At 44.3% G+C, this 17,855-nt stretch overlaps 1 protein-coding gene across 2 annotated transcripts in view; it reads right to left on the reverse strand.

Annotated features, from left to right (window-relative positions):
* Positions 1–2,829: 2,829 nt before the first annotated feature.
* The window catches only part of C2CD2 (C2 calcium dependent domain containing 2), a 48,068-nt gene continuing 33,042 nt past the window's right edge, over positions 2,830–17,855 (reverse strand). For both annotated transcript variants that reach the window (XM_083361470.1, XM_083361469.1), the window contains 4 exons: positions 11,185–11,298; positions 9,716–9,843; positions 6,088–6,403; positions 2,830–5,039 (listed from right to left, as the gene is read on the reverse strand). In XM_083361470.1, coding sequence (XP_083217596.1) covers positions 4,819–5,039; positions 6,088–6,403; positions 9,716–9,843; positions 11,185–11,298 — 779 coding nt within the window. In that variant the 3' untranslated portion in view covers positions 2,830–4,818. The remainder of the gene's footprint in view (positions 5,040–6,087; positions 6,404–9,715; positions 9,844–11,184; positions 11,299–17,855) is intronic.

A 17,855-nucleotide genomic window follows, 5' to 3' on the forward strand; every position in this document is an offset into this window, starting at 1 on the left:
GAGGAAGGCTCTCAGTGTCCTGTTGACTTTCTATACTTCTAGGCATTCACAGATCCATGAGTGTGGCATTGAGTCATAAGCTTTCCTGTAGTCAATCCAGGCTATGCTCAAATTGGTCTGTCTAGCCCTTGAATCTTGGGCAACTACTCTGTTTATGAGCAACTGGCGTTTTGAGCCTCTGTTGTTGTTCCCAATGCCCTTCCAAACTGTGCTCATGTACTGGCCCATACAGAACAGTAGTTTGGTGGCTATGATGCCTGGTAGAACTTTATTTGTGTGTGGAAGGATCTTTCCTCCAGCAGTTCTGATATGGTCCTTGTAACTTAATATCTCCAACTCAGCAACTTTATTTTCCCTTCATTGCATTATATAGAGAGTCCTCAGGTTATGACAGCAATTGGGACTGGGATTGCCATTGCTAAATAATATAGTCTCAAGCAGGGAGTGTGGGAAATGTCATGAGGATGTTTCATGAAGATGAGAAATTTTGCAGGGGGGTCCTGGGGGGGGGGACTGGCGTAGGCCAGGGGGATTTTGGGGGAAGGCTTGAGAGGCCTGGTGGAGGCTACACATGAACACAGGAAGCCCAAGTGAAGGCTGGTACAGAGTGAGTGCAAGAAGTCCATTGGGATTTATTAAAGCTACATGCGACCTTCCCTGATGGCTTCTCCATTGCCTTTGCTTATGGAAAGCTGCCAGGGAAGGTTGTAATAGTATAAGTGAAACCAATTGCCAATCACTCAAATCATTGCAAGGGTTCTGCAATGGCCAGAAGTTGAGGGCTAGTTAAAAGTGCCAGTCCTTCAGCACCGTCCCAACTTTAAATGATCACTGAGTGAGTGGTTGGTAAGTAAGGACTACCTGTATTGTATCAGAGACAAAAAAAGTCTTCTTGATGTTTCCTTTAAGGTTAGATAGTTGATGCAAATTTCAGTATAAACTGAAGGTTGTGTGAGTCTTCCCCTTTCTAAGTTTTACATGAAATACAATCAGTCAAGAATATCAGGTTGGCTTTTGACAAAATAAAAATCCTACTTCTAAAGGAATACAGAGGCTTACAATAATAGGATGAAAAGTAGATTGGAGTATACTGATACATCACACAGTATAGTTTTCTTCCTTAATAATTGCAATGAAATGACCTGAGCTCATACAATTAAAATGGAGGAGTTAGGATTTTGTAGTCAGGTTTAGATTCAGTAAAATAAAACATTTCAAATTCTAAGTATAATGCTTCTTTGCATCATGAGTTGAGATTCTAAGGTTAATAATAATTAAGAAATCTGATTTCTTCTTATTCTTAATCTAGAACCTGAATTCAACTCAGTGCATGAATTCAGCTACTATATCTGCAGCTACTATAGCTGCATCTCACAATTTTAGGCTTATCCAACATTTGAAATCAGACCATAATAATATGCCTGAAGTAATCTTGAAAAGCATTCAGTTTCTTTGGATGTTACTACTAATTAATAATTGCAATGACTGTGTTGGGCATATTTAGTTTTACCAATAATAATTGCTAATATACAGTGTGATTAATATTCTGTTTTATGTCTTGCATTAGGATAGTCCCCATGTGTAAAGTTAGAAAAATTTAAACATCTGACTCTATTCCTGGGTGCCTATGTTATGGTTTTCATCCATATAAATCTCATAAAAGCATTCAAAAGCCTAAACAGGAGACAAGTGGAAAGAAGAAAACTGCATTTTGCCTTTCTGAGTGCCATAAAAAAATCCTTCATTTTCTTTCCATAAAAGCAACTGGAAATGTCACTCTACCCTACCTACTGCCTGAAGTAATCTTGAAAAGCATTCAGTTTCTTTGGATGTTACTACTAATTAATAATTGCAATGACTGTGTTGGGCATATTTGGGCAAGCTAAAGTTAAAAAAGGAAGACAGCAATATTAATTCTTTTTTAGGAACTCCTTTTTAGGAAACCCCACGTATTGTCAAATGATAAAAGGCAAAAATCAGAGGTTTTGCAAAGTTTCCCTTGTCTAATGAAATGGGGCATAAATATTCAATTAATTTCAGAAGAATATGAGCAAGATGTTTCCAATGATTTACATTTTAACTATCTTTCAAATTTCCTAAATCAACTTGAATCTTTCTTATATAATCATTCTGCTTTGAGCAGAAATAATGTTGGTCAGTATGTCATTCCACTGCAGTATCAGGATGTTACTAGAGCTGTGGTGGTGCAGTGATTAGAATGCAGGCTAATTCAGCTCACTGCCAGGAGTTCTGATCCTCAGTAAGGATCTGAGGTTGGTAAAATGGGAACCCAGATTGTTGGGGGCAATTTGCTGACTCTAAACCTCTTAGAGCAGAGATGGCGAACCTTTTAGAGACTGAGTGCCCAAACTGCAACCCAAAACCCACATGTATGTCGGGTTCTGGATGGGTGTGGCCCATTGGGTGGGTGTGACCAATTGGGTGGGCACAGCCCATTGGGTGGGCGTGGCTGCGGTGATAATGGCAGACAGGGTGGGACTAAAAAATTCAATCAATCCCAACTTTGCGAGATCTTTTTTCCCCCCCAAGAAGTTGAAATTGATTGATTGAACCTTTTTTTTGCACATGGCGGTGGAGGCCTAAAGCGAAAAGGTTTTATAAAACCCAGCTGAAGGCCTAGGACTGGGGTGATGGCGTGCGTGCCCACAGAGAGGGCTCTGCGTGCCACCTGTGGCACGTGTGCCATAGCTTCTCCACCACGGGCTTAGAGAGTGCTGTAAAGCATTATAAAGCAGTATATAAGTCTAAGTGCTATTCCTATTCATTTCTATTATAGCGATTAAGATAAAAATCACAAACCACATGACATACCTTTGGTACTTTTCTTTAAAATTCAGCAACATAGTTTTGAGTCATTCAAATAACAGTTTTAAATGCGTTCAAGTATTTGTAAGAGTTACAGAGCAAGTCCTCTTGTTTTTAATTTGGCATTTCAGTCTGCTTATGTGCCAACATAAAGCTATACAATTTTTTAAAAAGACAAGACGGAATGTCATGCAAACTGATTCTAACTCCAGGTACATGGAAGCAAGTTTACATCCAAAGATATGTGTCTAAGATAATCATAGCGTAGGCAGTCCTTGCTTAACAACCATTTATTCAGTGACTGTTTGAAGTTATGACACTGAATGGAAATTCTGGTCCCAGTTAGGGTTGTTAAGCAAGGATAACCTGCACTTACTGTGAAAATAAAGCATTTCATATAGATAACTCCGTAGCAGTCAGTTTATAATACAGTATGCTGTCGTTACAAAAATTAGAATTTGCATAACTTTCCAGAAATTGCTGTTTCATTTCAGTAATGTTATTTTGTATGTTGGACTTCAATAGACTGTATTCTTAACATCATTACTGCAGTTTATGCAAATCATTGATCCACAGGAGGAAGAACCTTATTTCTATGAATCCTCTTCATTTATTGATTTAAATCACAGTGATGGAACTGGCACCAGATTTACCCTGAATAAATGCAATGCAGAACTTGATTCTAGGATTTACAATCAAGCCACATATTCCACAATAAATCCCCACTGAGTCAGAATACGTAATAGACAGAAATGCATTTTTTTAAAATGAGCAAGTTATAATATTGAATATACAGAAATGGGGAACACTTCCCCTTATTTTTTCAAATAAGCAATTTGTGTCAAAACAGAAAAATAATAGTTGAAACTGAAAAAGATTGCACTCTAATGCTCTAATGTTACCTGTCAGTATGATGCTATTAAATTATTAATATACTGTATTTTAGGATTTCCAAGGCACATTGCAATATTGGCAATGTTGTTTCCAAGTATTGTGGAAGTAAGAAAAGGAAGCTTCAGTAATCTGTAGGCTCCTTATCCTAGACTAAAAGGATATCTACAGAACAAAAAAAATAGATTCCTAATAGGTAATTATATAAATTACCAGTTTGTATTACTAGCATCTATCTGAAGCAATACCATTTTATATGTATTTAACAACAACTGTATCAGGTTTCCCAATTCAATATTTTATTTTCTCTCTAGAAACATGTTAAGGCTGAAATTTTATGCATTTTTATCTGGGATTAAGTTCCAGTGCATACAACAAGAATTATTCCTATACATATACACACAAGTGCATACATATACACATGTGTGCACAAACATACAATTGCACAGTAAAATATTTCCCAGATCATAAATCTGAAGGAATATGATAGCATATTTTCAGATTTCATTAAAAGGTATATACTTTCATGAGCTGCAGTTTATTTCATCAGCCTTCATAAAGTTCATGAAAGCTTATGCATATTAATAACATGTGTTAGTCTGCAAAAGTGAACCCAGACTCCATATGATTTTTGGATCTCATAGACTACTATAGATCTCTCCTACAATTTTCTTAAATTAGTCAACCTTTATCACAATTTATTGTTTTTCTCCATTTTCCTGCAGGCACAATAGCCCATTTAAAATTAGCATTGTGGCTCTTTAAAAATACAACCACTACAAATATGTATTAATGGAATAGTTTTTCATTGTAACTCTCAGCTATACTTCAATTTCAAGCAAAAGCATATTTTAAACCTGATTTTTAGAAATTATATTTTAGACTAAGGCTTACTGATTTGAATTAGCTAATTTTCCAAATAAATATGAATTATTCTCTACAAGTTTAATAACCAAAGTTCTAACTCCAATTATTTCCTAACTACACTTTATTATCTTCTGTGAATCACCTTGCTAGTAAACCTCATAAAATATATGGTAGTTCATTTTTCTGTAAACAATTGGTCATGTGCAGCTGATATAATTTGGCAGGTTCTAGATTTTATGCATGTGGTCCAACTGATGAGCCATTTAGTTTGGTTTTGCTCTTAAAAATAGTTTTGTTGTTTAGAAATCGTGTTAAGGTTCCTCCTTTCTTTTGAGTACCATCAGATCTGGGTTGCTGTAGGTAGGAGAGATCATTATGTGATTGGCTCATTCCTGGGTCTTTTTTATGATGTCTTCGAAGAAAAAATAACTTTGCACTCTTTTTTAATATTCCACCTACAACAATGAAAATATATAGTTAGCTTCACAAATCAACTTTATTTGAAACACTGAAGTTCCCTAAACTATGGCAACTGAGTGCTCCATAACTATGCTGGATCGCCTCAGTTTCATAAATGCTGGTCAGGGTTGATGTGGACTGTGATCTATGGATTGTGATCCCCCCCCTAAATAATTAATGTTTCTGAGTACCACTACAAAAGGCAGGAGGTACAGACATGGCACATACCTTTTCGTGTGTACCTGATAGTGATAGTATCTGCAGGACCCTCAAATTAAATTTAAAGGTTACTTTTTTAAAAAAAAAATCTGAACTCTCAGAACATTAGGCTCCCACCTGAAACTGGTAAAATTTTGAGCTTACAATGACAAATTCATAATATATAGTAATGTTTCTCAACCTTGGCGGTTTGAAGATGCGTGGACTTGCAACTCCCAGACTTAGTATAGCTGCTGGAGAATTCTGGGAGTTGAAGTCTACACATCTTCAAACTACCAAGGTTGAGAAACACTGATATACAGTATACATTTTAACAACAGAAATATTTTAGCTACCAAAATGCCAGGAACAATCCACATTAACTTTGCAGATCCCCCAGGGTTTCCTGAAGAAATCATTAATCATTAAGTCATTAATCTCAGAGAAGAGGAACTAAGACTAAAATAGTGGTGTTCTTAAATGACTTCTAGCTATATCACCATAACATTTCATATGCCTGTGGATCTCCCTCAAGTGTAGCAAACTGAAACATGTCAAGAGAAGTTTATATTTGAAATACTTATTGAAATGCACCAAATGAGTCCTTAAATGACTCTGATAGTTGGGAGTTTGAGAGAAAATAGCTGAAAATACAATTATATATATTATATATTGGTGATTTCCTACAAGTGTCCCTTTTGTGCTAAAAATGTTAGCCATTTCTTATCAGTGATGACTTAATAAGCGATGACAAAAAAGGGCCATAGTTCCCCATCCCTGTTCTAGAAAATGCCTAACTGGAGAAGGCTATACCATTGATACCCCTTTAAGAATAAAGGTTCATACCTTTGGACTTCTTCACAGTTTCAGATTCTGAGATGCTTACAGAGCTCCCTGATATCTTATCACAGTCTTGGTCTAGTAGTGCATTGTTGTGCCATTGATGGTGACTGTCATCTAAGGTCCGTGCACCATGGCTGTGTTCCTGGGGTTCTTCAAGGGCAGATATCGTTCGAGAGGCAGCTAGTGATACTTTTTCATCTGAAGGGGATTGTGCAAGACACCCTTCAACACTAAAAGTATCATCTTGTTTACAGGAGCCATCCATGGCTGCTGCATAGTCCATCATGAGTGCAGTTTTGCTGTCCTGAGATAAATTAGTCTGAAATATGAAAAAGAAATACTGCAGCCAAAACACTATTAGTTTGGAATAATATTAGGATCAAAAAGAATTTTTAGATATGCTTAGTTATTTGTGGCAATGTTCTACCACACACACTTGGACATGCTGTGGATATAAAAAGTGGGCTTCGTTTAAATTCATAACCATGTTTAATTTTGCCTATGTTCTTCCTATTGTTTAAAATAACTTTTAAAGTAATATTTAATGCAAATATTTCTTTTATAAAATCATATATAATGGGGCAGGGAGCCTATTTGGAAATATACCCCCATAGATCCTTAGTTACTGGGGGATGAAACAGAAGTGGTTAAAATCTGCTTGATTTCTTGGTCTTCTTCTATAAACCATCAAATGGTACAGCATCTCTTAGGAATTGGATCTTGCCTCCTTAAAAATTTTCCCTGTTCTTTTCCTTCTCATCCACAGCATGTGACCCTTTTCTCCCTAGGCCTGTGATGGCGAACCTTTTGGAGACCGAGTGCCCAAACTGCAACCTAAAACCCATTTATGTATCATCGGGAGCCGGGTGGGCGTGGCCCATTGGGTGGGTGTGTCCCATTGGGTGGGCATGGTCCACTGGGTGGGCATGGCTGCAGTGGTAACGGCAGACTGGGTGGGACTAAAAAGTTTAATCAATCAATTCCAACTTTGTAAGATCTTTTTTTCCTGCGAGAAGTTGAAATTTATTGATTGATTGAACCTTTTTTTTTTGCACATGGCGGCAGAGGCCTAAAGCAAATAAGGTTTTATAAAACCCAGCTGAAGGCCTAGCACTGGGGCGATGGGGTGTGTGTCCACAGAGAGGGCTCTGCATGCCACCTGTGACACATGTGCCATAGGTTCGCTACCACGGCCCTAGGCCCTACATAACATTTTGCCCAGGATCATTGCTCCTTTGGTTCTTAGCTTCAGCCACCTGTTTCCTCTCTTTCTTCAATGGCCTTTTCTTCTTCCCCACATCTTTTGTCATACATACTCATTTCTGAATTCATTGCCCATTCTCGTCTTTTAAATATCTAAATTTGGGCTCTACATGTCTTACTGTAGTGCAACTTGGGATCTCTTCTAATTTCTATTCATGTGGCTACTCCTATGAAAAATTTCCAAGGCCAAATTATCCTTTCATATCCAGCACAAAACCTGGTATGTTTGAACTAATTCTACTTTATGTGTGTCAGAAGCATCACAATCAAATTAAGGCACACTATACAACATAATTTATATATATATATATATATATATATATATATATATATATATATGTGTGTGTGTGTGTGTGTGTGTGTGTGTGTGTGTGTGTGTGTGTGTGTAAATTACTAACAAAGAATTAAAGGGAAACTGAGATGCATTTCTGACTTCTTAGTCGTCCTCAGTCAGCTATACCCTTCTGAGATTCGAACCTGGGCTGATTGCATACAAGGCAGTGTTATTTGCAATCAGCCCAGGTTCGAATCTCAGAAGGGTATAGCTGACTGAGGACGACTAAGGAGTCAGAAATGCATCTCAGTTTCCCTTTAATTCTTTGTTAGTAATTTACACAAATATATGAATTGTCCGGTGTGACTACTGCCTGTTTGATAGCCTTCAAGATAGGCTGAAAACAGGAAATAAAGATTTGCCCCATGTTTGGGGCCTAGCAAGGTAATCTAAATAGTTAACATTTGAAACATATATATATATATATATATATATATATATATATATATATATATATATATATATATATATATATATATATATATATATATATATATATATATATATATATATATATATATATATATATATATATATATATATATATATATATATATATATATATATATACTCGGGTTTCTTCCCACGTTCCTTTCATCTTCAGAAAGTTGTGGCGACGTTTCGACGAAATCCCATCCGTCATCATCAGGCCGGAGTGTTCCTCCTGCTGCTTCCAGGAGCAATGAGTGGTCTGGCTGTTCCTTTCCTTCCAACTGCCAGTGGGGCTGTGTTCTGACTGGGAGGAGGCGTGGCTGCTTTCTGATTGGGTGGGGGTGTCCTCCGACTGGGTGGAGGCGTGGTTGTCTTCTGATTGAGTGGAGGCGTGGCTGTCTTCTGATTGGGTGGATGCGTGGTTGTCTTCTGATTGAGTGGAGGCGTGGCTGTCTTCTGATTGGGTGGATGCGTGGTTGTCTTCTGATTGGTTGGAGGCGTGGCTGTCTTCCGATTGGGTGGGGTGTGTTCTGAATTCAGAACACACCCCACCCAATCAGAAGACAGCCACGCCTCCACCCAGTCGGAGGACGCCCCCACCCAATCAGAAAGCAGCCACACCTCCTCTCAGTCAGAACACAGCCCCACTGGCAGTTGGAAGGAAAGGAACAGCCAGACCACGCATTGCTCCTGGAAGCAGCAGGAGGAACACTCCGGCCTGATGATGACGGATGGGATTTCGTCGAAACGTCGCCACAACTTTCTGAAGATGAAAGGAACGCGGGAAGAAACCCGAGACTCTAGATCTACATATATATATATACAAGATTAAAATATGTACAAATTAAACAAGTCTTGCCCAGGAACTAGTTATGTTTTGTTGCACTGCCATGAGGTCCTCAAGTGTACACTGGTCAGGACACAAGAAGCAGGTATATTGTGCATATGACATGAAAGGAGCCTCCCCAAAGAATGTATGTTGTTAACATATTCGGGCGTTCCCTAGGCAACAGCTTATAGCTGGCTAATCCTTTCAATCCAGAAGCATCCAAAGTGTATGAGGCGATCATTTCCTTCTGTGACACTAATTCTACTAGAGAGATTATTCTTTCAGAAGCCAGGATATTTTTGATAGTAGGAGCCAATGACTGCCGGGAGTATCTTTAATGACACCAAACTGCCATGGGTATTACATCAGATATTTCAGTAACAAAATTAGAAGCTGGTTTTGTGCAGGTCTGGGAAAAATACTTTCTCTTCACTTCTAGACAAATTTTAATTAATTAACTCATCACATTTATACACTGCCTGATTCTAATGACCATGATTTTTACCCTAAGTACCATACAGAGAAGCACAAATTATTGTTTTTAGTTTTACGGCATGACATGAAAAGCTTTAGCAACAATTAGTGTAATATTTCTGAAGCTTGCAGTATTCAGAAGAAATGTCTTTTCTTCTCTGGGAAACCATGTCTTAGTCTAAAAATTCAACTTCAAAATAGCATATAAACCCAGTGGGGAGTTTTTAAAAGAGATTTTAGTAGAAAAAATACCTGATCTTGAATTCATTAAATAAAAAACAGTCATGATTATTTTGTACCTTTGAAATCCCTGATATTATGATGGTGCTTTTTTTTCTGGGAGATTTGAACTTTTGCTTTGCAGATTCACTGAGCTGTTGAATGGCTACTTCAGCCACAGGATCTGTGCCATTCAACACCAGTAACTCTGCCAAAATAAATACATAAATAAGAGAATGACTAGATAAAATAATAAAGTGCACAATACAGAATCAAGCAGAAATGCCTTAGGAAAGTATTGTTTTGTATAAATTAAAATTCCATACTTTAAAAACTAAACCAATATTTTTCCATTGCTTTGTATTTCAGGAAACAATTCTGAGAATTTTGCTTGCATTTCATCAATATTTAATTCAAAGTTTAAATATACACGTAATCAAAATACATCATTTGAATAGTATAGGTTATGTAGTAAATAGCTTCATATTAAATTAGTCCTAAGCGTTTCAGAGGCAGGTTTGCTTTTCAAGTTACATTAACCGGTTTGTTGTAACTAAATACCAGTGATTAGAAGCAGCACTCATTAAAATGGCATGCATGTTTTTCTCTAGTTTTTCCTTTTTAAAAACATTGGTAAAGAGGGATAGATATAATCAATGCATTTATTATTACTCCCTGATTTCAGTGTGGTTAGTAGCTCAAAAAATGTAAGAAATAATTAGAAATAGGGGCAGAAATTCCTGTCTTTATGACATATCGTAATCTGCTTAAAAGACAAAAAAATTAGCCCATGCAAATTCAGGAGAAATCCCACAGAATCTCTTTATCTCTCAAAGGAGCAGATTGGAGTAGTAGTACTTTCTTAATACTTCATAGAAGATGCCCACTGCTATTTCATATTTCCTAAGGCATTATCATAACTATAACTCTCTTAGTGAAAGATTATGATGTGGTAGAAAATGCAGTGAACTTTTAGCATGTTTTCTTCATAAAAGCAAGGATGAGCCACTAGATCAGGGGTAGGCAACCCCGGCACTTTTATGACTCATGGACTTCAACTCCCAGAATTCTTGAGCCAGCTGGCTCAGGAATTCTGGGAGCTGAAGTCCATGAGTCATAAAAGTGCCGAAGTTTCCTACCCCTGCACTAGATATTCCTTTCCAATTCAAATTGCTCAATTTCTATGCCTCTGTTAAGTTTAAGTATTATTGTTCACCTTGGCACGTATGGCAGACATTGCTTGTCACTGTGTGTTGTGGGGTGGAAGCACAAAGGGAGGTTCAGCTAATCTCAATGTACACATAGTTGTACTTCGACAATAAAGGTTCATAATTTTTCAAATAGGGCTTATCATTATTCTGTATGAAGTAAGTCATAGTATCAAACAAGCATTTTTTTGGGGGGGGGAACTAACTTATCCTAGTGTCTTACAATTCAAAAAGTTGTAAAACTGACCCTAAAAACCATCACATTCTGCTTGATATCAGTTTATTAAAGTCCCACTGTCTGAAGGTTGTCCCATGCCTCTCTAAAGAAAGCACAAACTCACCAGTATCTGAGGAAGATAAAGCCTTGCTTACGGAAACATTCTGACAATGGATTGCTTGAATGGATAAATCCTTTTCAATCCTTTTCAGTTTAGCAGGACTTTGAACTGGTGAAACTGTTAGATAAAACAGCTTGATTATTGTTTTATTATACATTACAAAAGACAAACCCAGCAAAACATTCACCTTTTGCAAATGGATAATATATTAAATACATAGATCTGATCAGTTAAAAAAACCCTTTACTATATACTAAGCCATACTGTTGATTGTTTGCTTTTGACTTAGCTTAAAGGAGTGTATGAATCCATTTATTGAAATATATACAGCATGATGTGCATATGGTGGTTCATTCAACAAACCACAATTAAGCAAACTATTACTACTGTAATGTATGATTCCAATCTATCACCTACTTCATTTCAGGGTTTTTTTAAATTACGCTTTACGGGATACGAACATACGAACATGTCTAGAAATTCAAGAGATAGATAATTCAACCATTTATAAGACAGTCAGACCACAGAGTTACTGTTTGTAATTCTTTCTCACAGCACAGAATTTTCACTCTTATTTTTGTTTTGAAGCAACATTCACAGTACAACATGTAACATCTATTCGTTTTGTACAGTATAGTTAATTTAGTATCATGCTTGGAACGAATTTTAAACAGCTTTAAAATAGACTTATGTATCAGAAGTAATAACTAGCTTATTACTACTACTAGCTACTACTGTAGTTCTGTATTTTATTTATTACTGCAATATAATTTTACTTGCATAGTTAATCATTAATGAAGCAGGAGGGGAAATCTTTCTCTCTTCTGCAATCTTCCATGTGCCTTCTGTCGGGCCGAACACGCCCGACATTCGGACGGGCCGCGGGGTGACTCACCACGCCGCCAGGCTCCCGCAGAGCGCTCCGTCAGGCCCCGAAGCCTCCCGCCGGCGCCAGTCATCTCCCGGAGGGCCAGGACGGCATTCGGCCCTTCCCAGCACTCTGGCGACCGCGGCAACCCACCAAGCCCCGAAGCTTCCCGCCGTCGCCCGTCGACCCGCGGCAACCCACCAGGCCCCAAAGCTTCCCGCCGTCGCCCGTCAACCCACGGCAACCCACCGGGCCCCAGAGCCTCCCGCCGTCGCCCGTCGTCTCCTGGAGGGCCGGGTCAGCACGCGGCCCTCCCCAGCGACCCGGTAACTGCACGGAGCAACTTACCAGGCCGCGACGTTGTTCGCAGGCATCCTCGCCTCTTCGCCATGCTGCCGGGCTCCAGAGACGGTTGGCCACGCCCACGCCATTCCGACGGATCGGGGAATGGGCCAGCAAGAAGAATGGCACAGCGGCGGGCCGCCTGTCAGCTGGGGAGGCCGCGGACCAGCCAGTCGGGCTACAGAAGCTGCTTACAGGCCGGGAAGGGGCCGTGCGAAGGACTGGGCGGTGGCTGCCCAGCGCCCGAGCCGCAGGGCAGGAATGGGTGCCTGGGTGGGTCAGGGGGTGACAGAGACAACCGGTGGGCCGGGAAGGGGTTTAGCGAGCAGCTCACGGCGGTCTGGGGTGGTGAGGGGAAAGAAGAGTCGAGGCAGAACTCTGGGGGAAAAGAGGGAGGCTTAGGCTGGGGGGTAACTTACCGGCTGCGTTGGTGGTGGGATGGGAGCCAAAAGGAGGGAACCATGGGAGGCGGGGTTTAAGTAGGGTGGGGGCGTGGTGGTGTAAATTAGGGTGTGGTGGTGGGAGTTAGCCTTGCCGGCTATTTAACCAGCGTTGACTGTGCTGTAAAGTCAACGCTGACTTCATTTGTCTTTGAGCGAACGTTTATGCGGATAATAAACACGGCTTAGAAGAACCAGCTCCCGTTCCGGTTTCAATCCTTGGGTGATTCGTCGGACGGGGTCTGAAAGTAAGTCAGCGTTCCTTTTTCTTTCTTTGCGGGGAGCTCTTTCCCAGAAGTTTGCTATGGCAGAAGGCACGGAGGATGCTGCACCACTGGCCGAGGAGCAGCAGGAGGAGGCTGGAGCAGCGGCTGGGCTCTTGGAGTCGGTGGAGGTGGGGGAGGAGGCGTTGCCCTCGGTGCGGCGGAAGGAAAAACCCCCTCCACTCGAAGGCCCTGGTCCGAGGCCTCAGGAGGCTGCAGTGCGGGGTCGCAGCAGCGATCGGTGGACGTATTCCGAGGGGGATCAGCGAGGACCCGACCAAGGCTTGATGAACCGGCCTAAAGGTGCGTCTACTGAGTGGAGGGAGCGGTGTTTCATGGAGGACAGCGGTGAAGAATGGAGTTACTCCACCGTCCCGGGCAACCGTACTATGGAGGTTCTCAGAGAGCGGTTCGGGGAAGTGAGGGGTCGGGAGCCTGGGCTTTGGTCTGTTCCAGATGAGTCTGACCAGGGACAGTGGTCCCTCCCAGGTGGCCTTGCTCGGCGGCCTAGCCCACCCCGCTTTCGTATGGACAGCCCAAGGTACCAGGGATCAGCTCGCCAGCCTGAGGTTCCCAGAGGTCCCGGGGTTTCGGCTCCCACTACGGCGGTACCAAGCGGCACGACTCCCTGGGACAGCGCAACCGGAAAACCAAGACAGCAGCCGTTGCGACCAGATGGGGGGGTTCCAGCCCAGGGGATGCCGCTGGGTCCTTGGGGTCAAGGGCTGGCGTGGGGTCCTCCGCCCCTGGCCGTGGTCTATGATGGTCATCCAGACCGCCTGGCAATGTTTTTGGGGCAGGTGATTAATCACATGGACCAATACGGCCCGGCCTATACGTCCCAGTGGGCGATGGTAGTGGCTGTCACAGCATGTCTACAAGGAGAGGCTGCGGCCTGGACGGCTGATCTATACGGCGACCATGCCCGTGAGCTCGGGGACCTTGGTCTTTTCCTGGAGGCTTTACGGGCCCGTTTTGAGGATATCTCACGGGTGCTCCGTGCCGAGGCCGAAGTGTTGGATCTGCGCCAACAAGGAAGACCGGCAGTACGCTACGTTGGGGAGTTCCGGAAGGTGGCCGGGAGGCTACGGTCATGGCCTGAACGCCTTCTTGTGCACCACTTTAAGGCTGGACTGGATAGTGCTTTACGACGAGCTTGTGTGGTAAGAGGGGTTCCGGCCCGTCTGCAGGACTGGTTCCGGGTGGCCATTGAGCTGGACATTGGCTTGCAGGATAATCGAGGAAGGTCAGAGGGGGTGACCGGGGCCCGGAGGCCGGCCGAAAGGGTGAAAGTGGAGGAGCGGCCCGGCTTGCCGGTGGCCAAGGCCAACCCTGTACCACCACCACGTCCTGGTATTAGGTGTTTCCGATGTGACCAGCCGGGTCACCGGGCGGCTGAATGCCCGCTCCCGCCAGCCCGGATGGTTCCTCCAGCAACTTCGACACGGGCTTTGCCTGCTAGGAGGACCTCGGAGCGGTCCCGAACTGCATACCAAGCCGCTGACGACAGCCGTCGGGACACGACACCTCCTTTGGCAACCGGGCCCGTAACTACCCAGACCGTGCCGACGGAAGACCTTGAGGATCTGGAGCTGGAGGAAGATCCGATGGTAAGCGCTCCGGTGTGCCCTTTTGTGTTTCCCGTGGTGTTGGTGAGCCCCGTGTCTGGGCAAAGGCGGGCGGTTAGGGCTTTGGTCGATTCGGGGAGCACCCGGTGTCTTATCAACCGAAAAACAGTGGCTGCAGTGGGTATCCGGTTGCAACGACTGGTAACCCCTCTGCGTTTCCAACAAGTGGATGGGTCGCTCCTTGGGGGGGCTCCTATCACCCACGTCACCGAACCTGTCCGGCTGGAATTGGGGGCCCACTGGGAAGTTTTGCGGTTTGTTGTGGTGCCCTCTATGACTGAAGCTCTCATTCTGGGCCTTACGTGGCTTGATAAATGGGGCCCCACGATTTGGTGGGAGGGGGGTAGTCGCCATCTTCGGGTGGGTCTGGGCCCCGAGCCCCCTCTCCACCATTCCTTTCTGGGGCCGGAGGACACGGGGACGCGGGAGAAGGCTTGTGGGGTCACGGATGATTCAAAGGTGCATGTACCCCAGGACTACTCGGATTTAATGGACGTCTTCGATGAGCGGGAGTGCGATTCGTTACCACCCCATCGGCCGACGGATTGTGCTATTGAGTTCGAACCTGGGGCCAGACTACCTAAGCCCCGTATGTACGCCATGTCTCCAAAAGAGATGCAGGAGTTACGGCGGTACATAGATAAGAACTTGGAAAGAGGATTTATTCAACCAGCACGATCCCGGGTGGCGGCGCCAGTTCTTTTTCGTGAAAAGAAGGATGGGGGCTTGCACTTATGTGTGGACTACCGGGGGGTTAATGCGGTGTGCGTGGAGCACCTCTATCCCCTTCCTTTGATGAAGGACATGCTGGCCCAGTTGGCGACAGGCCGGGTATTCACTAAGTTGGACCTCAGGGAAGCCTATTACCGGGTGAGGATCAAAGCTGGGGATGAATGGAAGACCGCATTTAATTGTCCTCTTGGCAGTTTTCAGTTCCGAGTGATGCCGTTTGGCCTACAGGGGGCTCCCGCTGTGTTCATGCAATTGATCAATCAGGTCCTGCATGAGTTCCTGTATCGGGGTGTTTTGGTATACTTGGACGACATCCTGATTTACTCGGACACATTAGAGGAGCACGTGCTTCTTGTGCGGCAGGTGTTGTCAAGACTGCTGGAGGCGCAGCTCTATGTTAAATTGTCCAAGTGTGAGTTCCATAAGGCCCAGCTGGACTACCTTGGGTATCGTATATCGGCGGCGGGGGTGGAGATGGACCCTAAAAAGGTACAAGCCATTCAACAGTGGCAGGCTCCGCAGACTCGGCGACAGTTGCAAAGTTTCCTTGGCTTTGCCAACTTTTATAGACAATTCATCCCACGTTTCGCAGCTATCGCCCTGCCGTTAACAGATCTACTGCGCACACGACAGTTGAAGACACGCCCGCGTCCAGGGTTGAAATTGGAGTGGTCCACCGCGTGTCAGCGGGCGTTCGAGGAACTGAAGTCCCTCTTTGCTAAAGAGCCCGTTTTGAGACATCCCGACCCCAAGCTGGCTTATGTCGTACAGGCGGATGCGAGCGATGTTGCTCTTGGGGCCGTCCTCCTACAGCGGAACAGTGCCGGGGTCCTGCAGCCGTGTGCTTATGCCTCTAAGAAACTGACTCCCACCGAACGGGCCTGGGCGGTGTGGGAGAAGGAGGCTTATGCGGTCCGTTGGGCTTTGGAAACCTGGCGACATCTTCTGGAGGGGGCCTCCCGTCCGTTCGAACTGTGGACGGACCATAAAAACCTGGAAGCCCTACAAACCCCTCGTCGCTTGTCGCCTAAACATGTCCGATGGGCCTTATACTTCCGTCGTTTCCGTTTTGTGCTGAAGTATGTGCCGGGGGGTCGGAACTTTCTGGCAGATGCCTTGTCACGCATGCCTCAGTATGACAGCAAGAGGGAGGAGGTGGTGCAGGCACTCATCCCGACACTGGCAACCGAGGGGATTGGATCGGAGAGTGCTGGACAGGTATCGGAGGAGAATTTGAACCAGGCCATCCAAAGGACCTTGCAGGAGGACGCCTGGTTGCGGAGTAATCCGGGACTATTGACTATGCGGGACGGTTTAGCGTGGCATGGAACACGACTGTACGTGCCCGAAACCGTGAGGCCACGCGTTCTGCATGGGTGTCACGACGCCAAACAGGCGGGACATTTCGGGTTTGTGAAAACCTTACATCTGGCACGTCGTCAATTCTGGTGGCCTCGCATGAAGAGTGACATCGAGCAGTACGTACGGCGTTGCCATATTTGTGCCACTACAAAGCCCCAAGTTGGGAAGCCTTTGGGGTTGTTGCAACAGGTAGCTGACCCAACCCGGCCTTGGCAGGACATCGCCATGGACTTCGTTGTGGACCTCCCAGAGAGTAAGGGTCACACAGTTATCTGGACGGTGGTTGACCTGTTTTCTAAACAGGCACACTTTGTCCCGTGTAAGGGGTTACCATCAGCCCGTCGCTTGGCTTGGATGTTCCTCACGCAAGTATACCGACTGCATGGAGTGCCGCGGCGTGTGATTTCGGATAGAGGGGTGCAATTCACAGCCCGGTTTTGGAGAGAGTTCCTGCGTCATATCGGCTCGTCCCAGGGATTGAGTACCGCCTATCATCCCAGTACCAATGGGGCTGCAGAACGAGCCAACGCTGCTGTTGAACGCTATTTACGGAGCTATGTTTCTTTCCGGCAGACGGACTGGGTAGACCTGATAGCGCTTGCTGAAGTCGCATACAATAACGCAGTTCACAGTAGTACTGGCTTCTCTCCATATCGGGTGGTCACTGGTCACGAGTTCGTTCCTTTCAGTGAATGCCCTCAGGAAGAGGCGTCTCCGTGCTCACCGCTTGACTGGATGCGTCAAATCACGGCTGCCTGGGGGGCGGCGAAGGAAGCGTTGGAGCGGTCCGCCGTGGCGACCAAAGCACAGGCGGACAAAAAACGAAAACCCTTTGCTACACCGCGGGTGGGGGACCTGGTTTACTTGTCCACCAAGTATATACGGTTACAGGTCCCGTGCCGTAAGCTAGGACCCAAATACCTCGGCCCGTTCCGGGTGGTGCAGGTGGTAAACCCGGTAACGGTGCGGCTGCGGTTGCCTAAGTTTTTGGGTAAGGTCCACCCGGTGTTCCATAGTAGCCTGCTGAAACCTGCTCCAG

The sequence above is a fragment of the Vipera ursinii genome (assembly GCF_947247035.1).
Source record: "Vipera ursinii genome assembly, chromosome: 4".
Taxonomy (NCBI): domain Eukaryota; kingdom Metazoa; phylum Chordata; class Lepidosauria; order Squamata; family Viperidae; genus Vipera; species Vipera ursinii.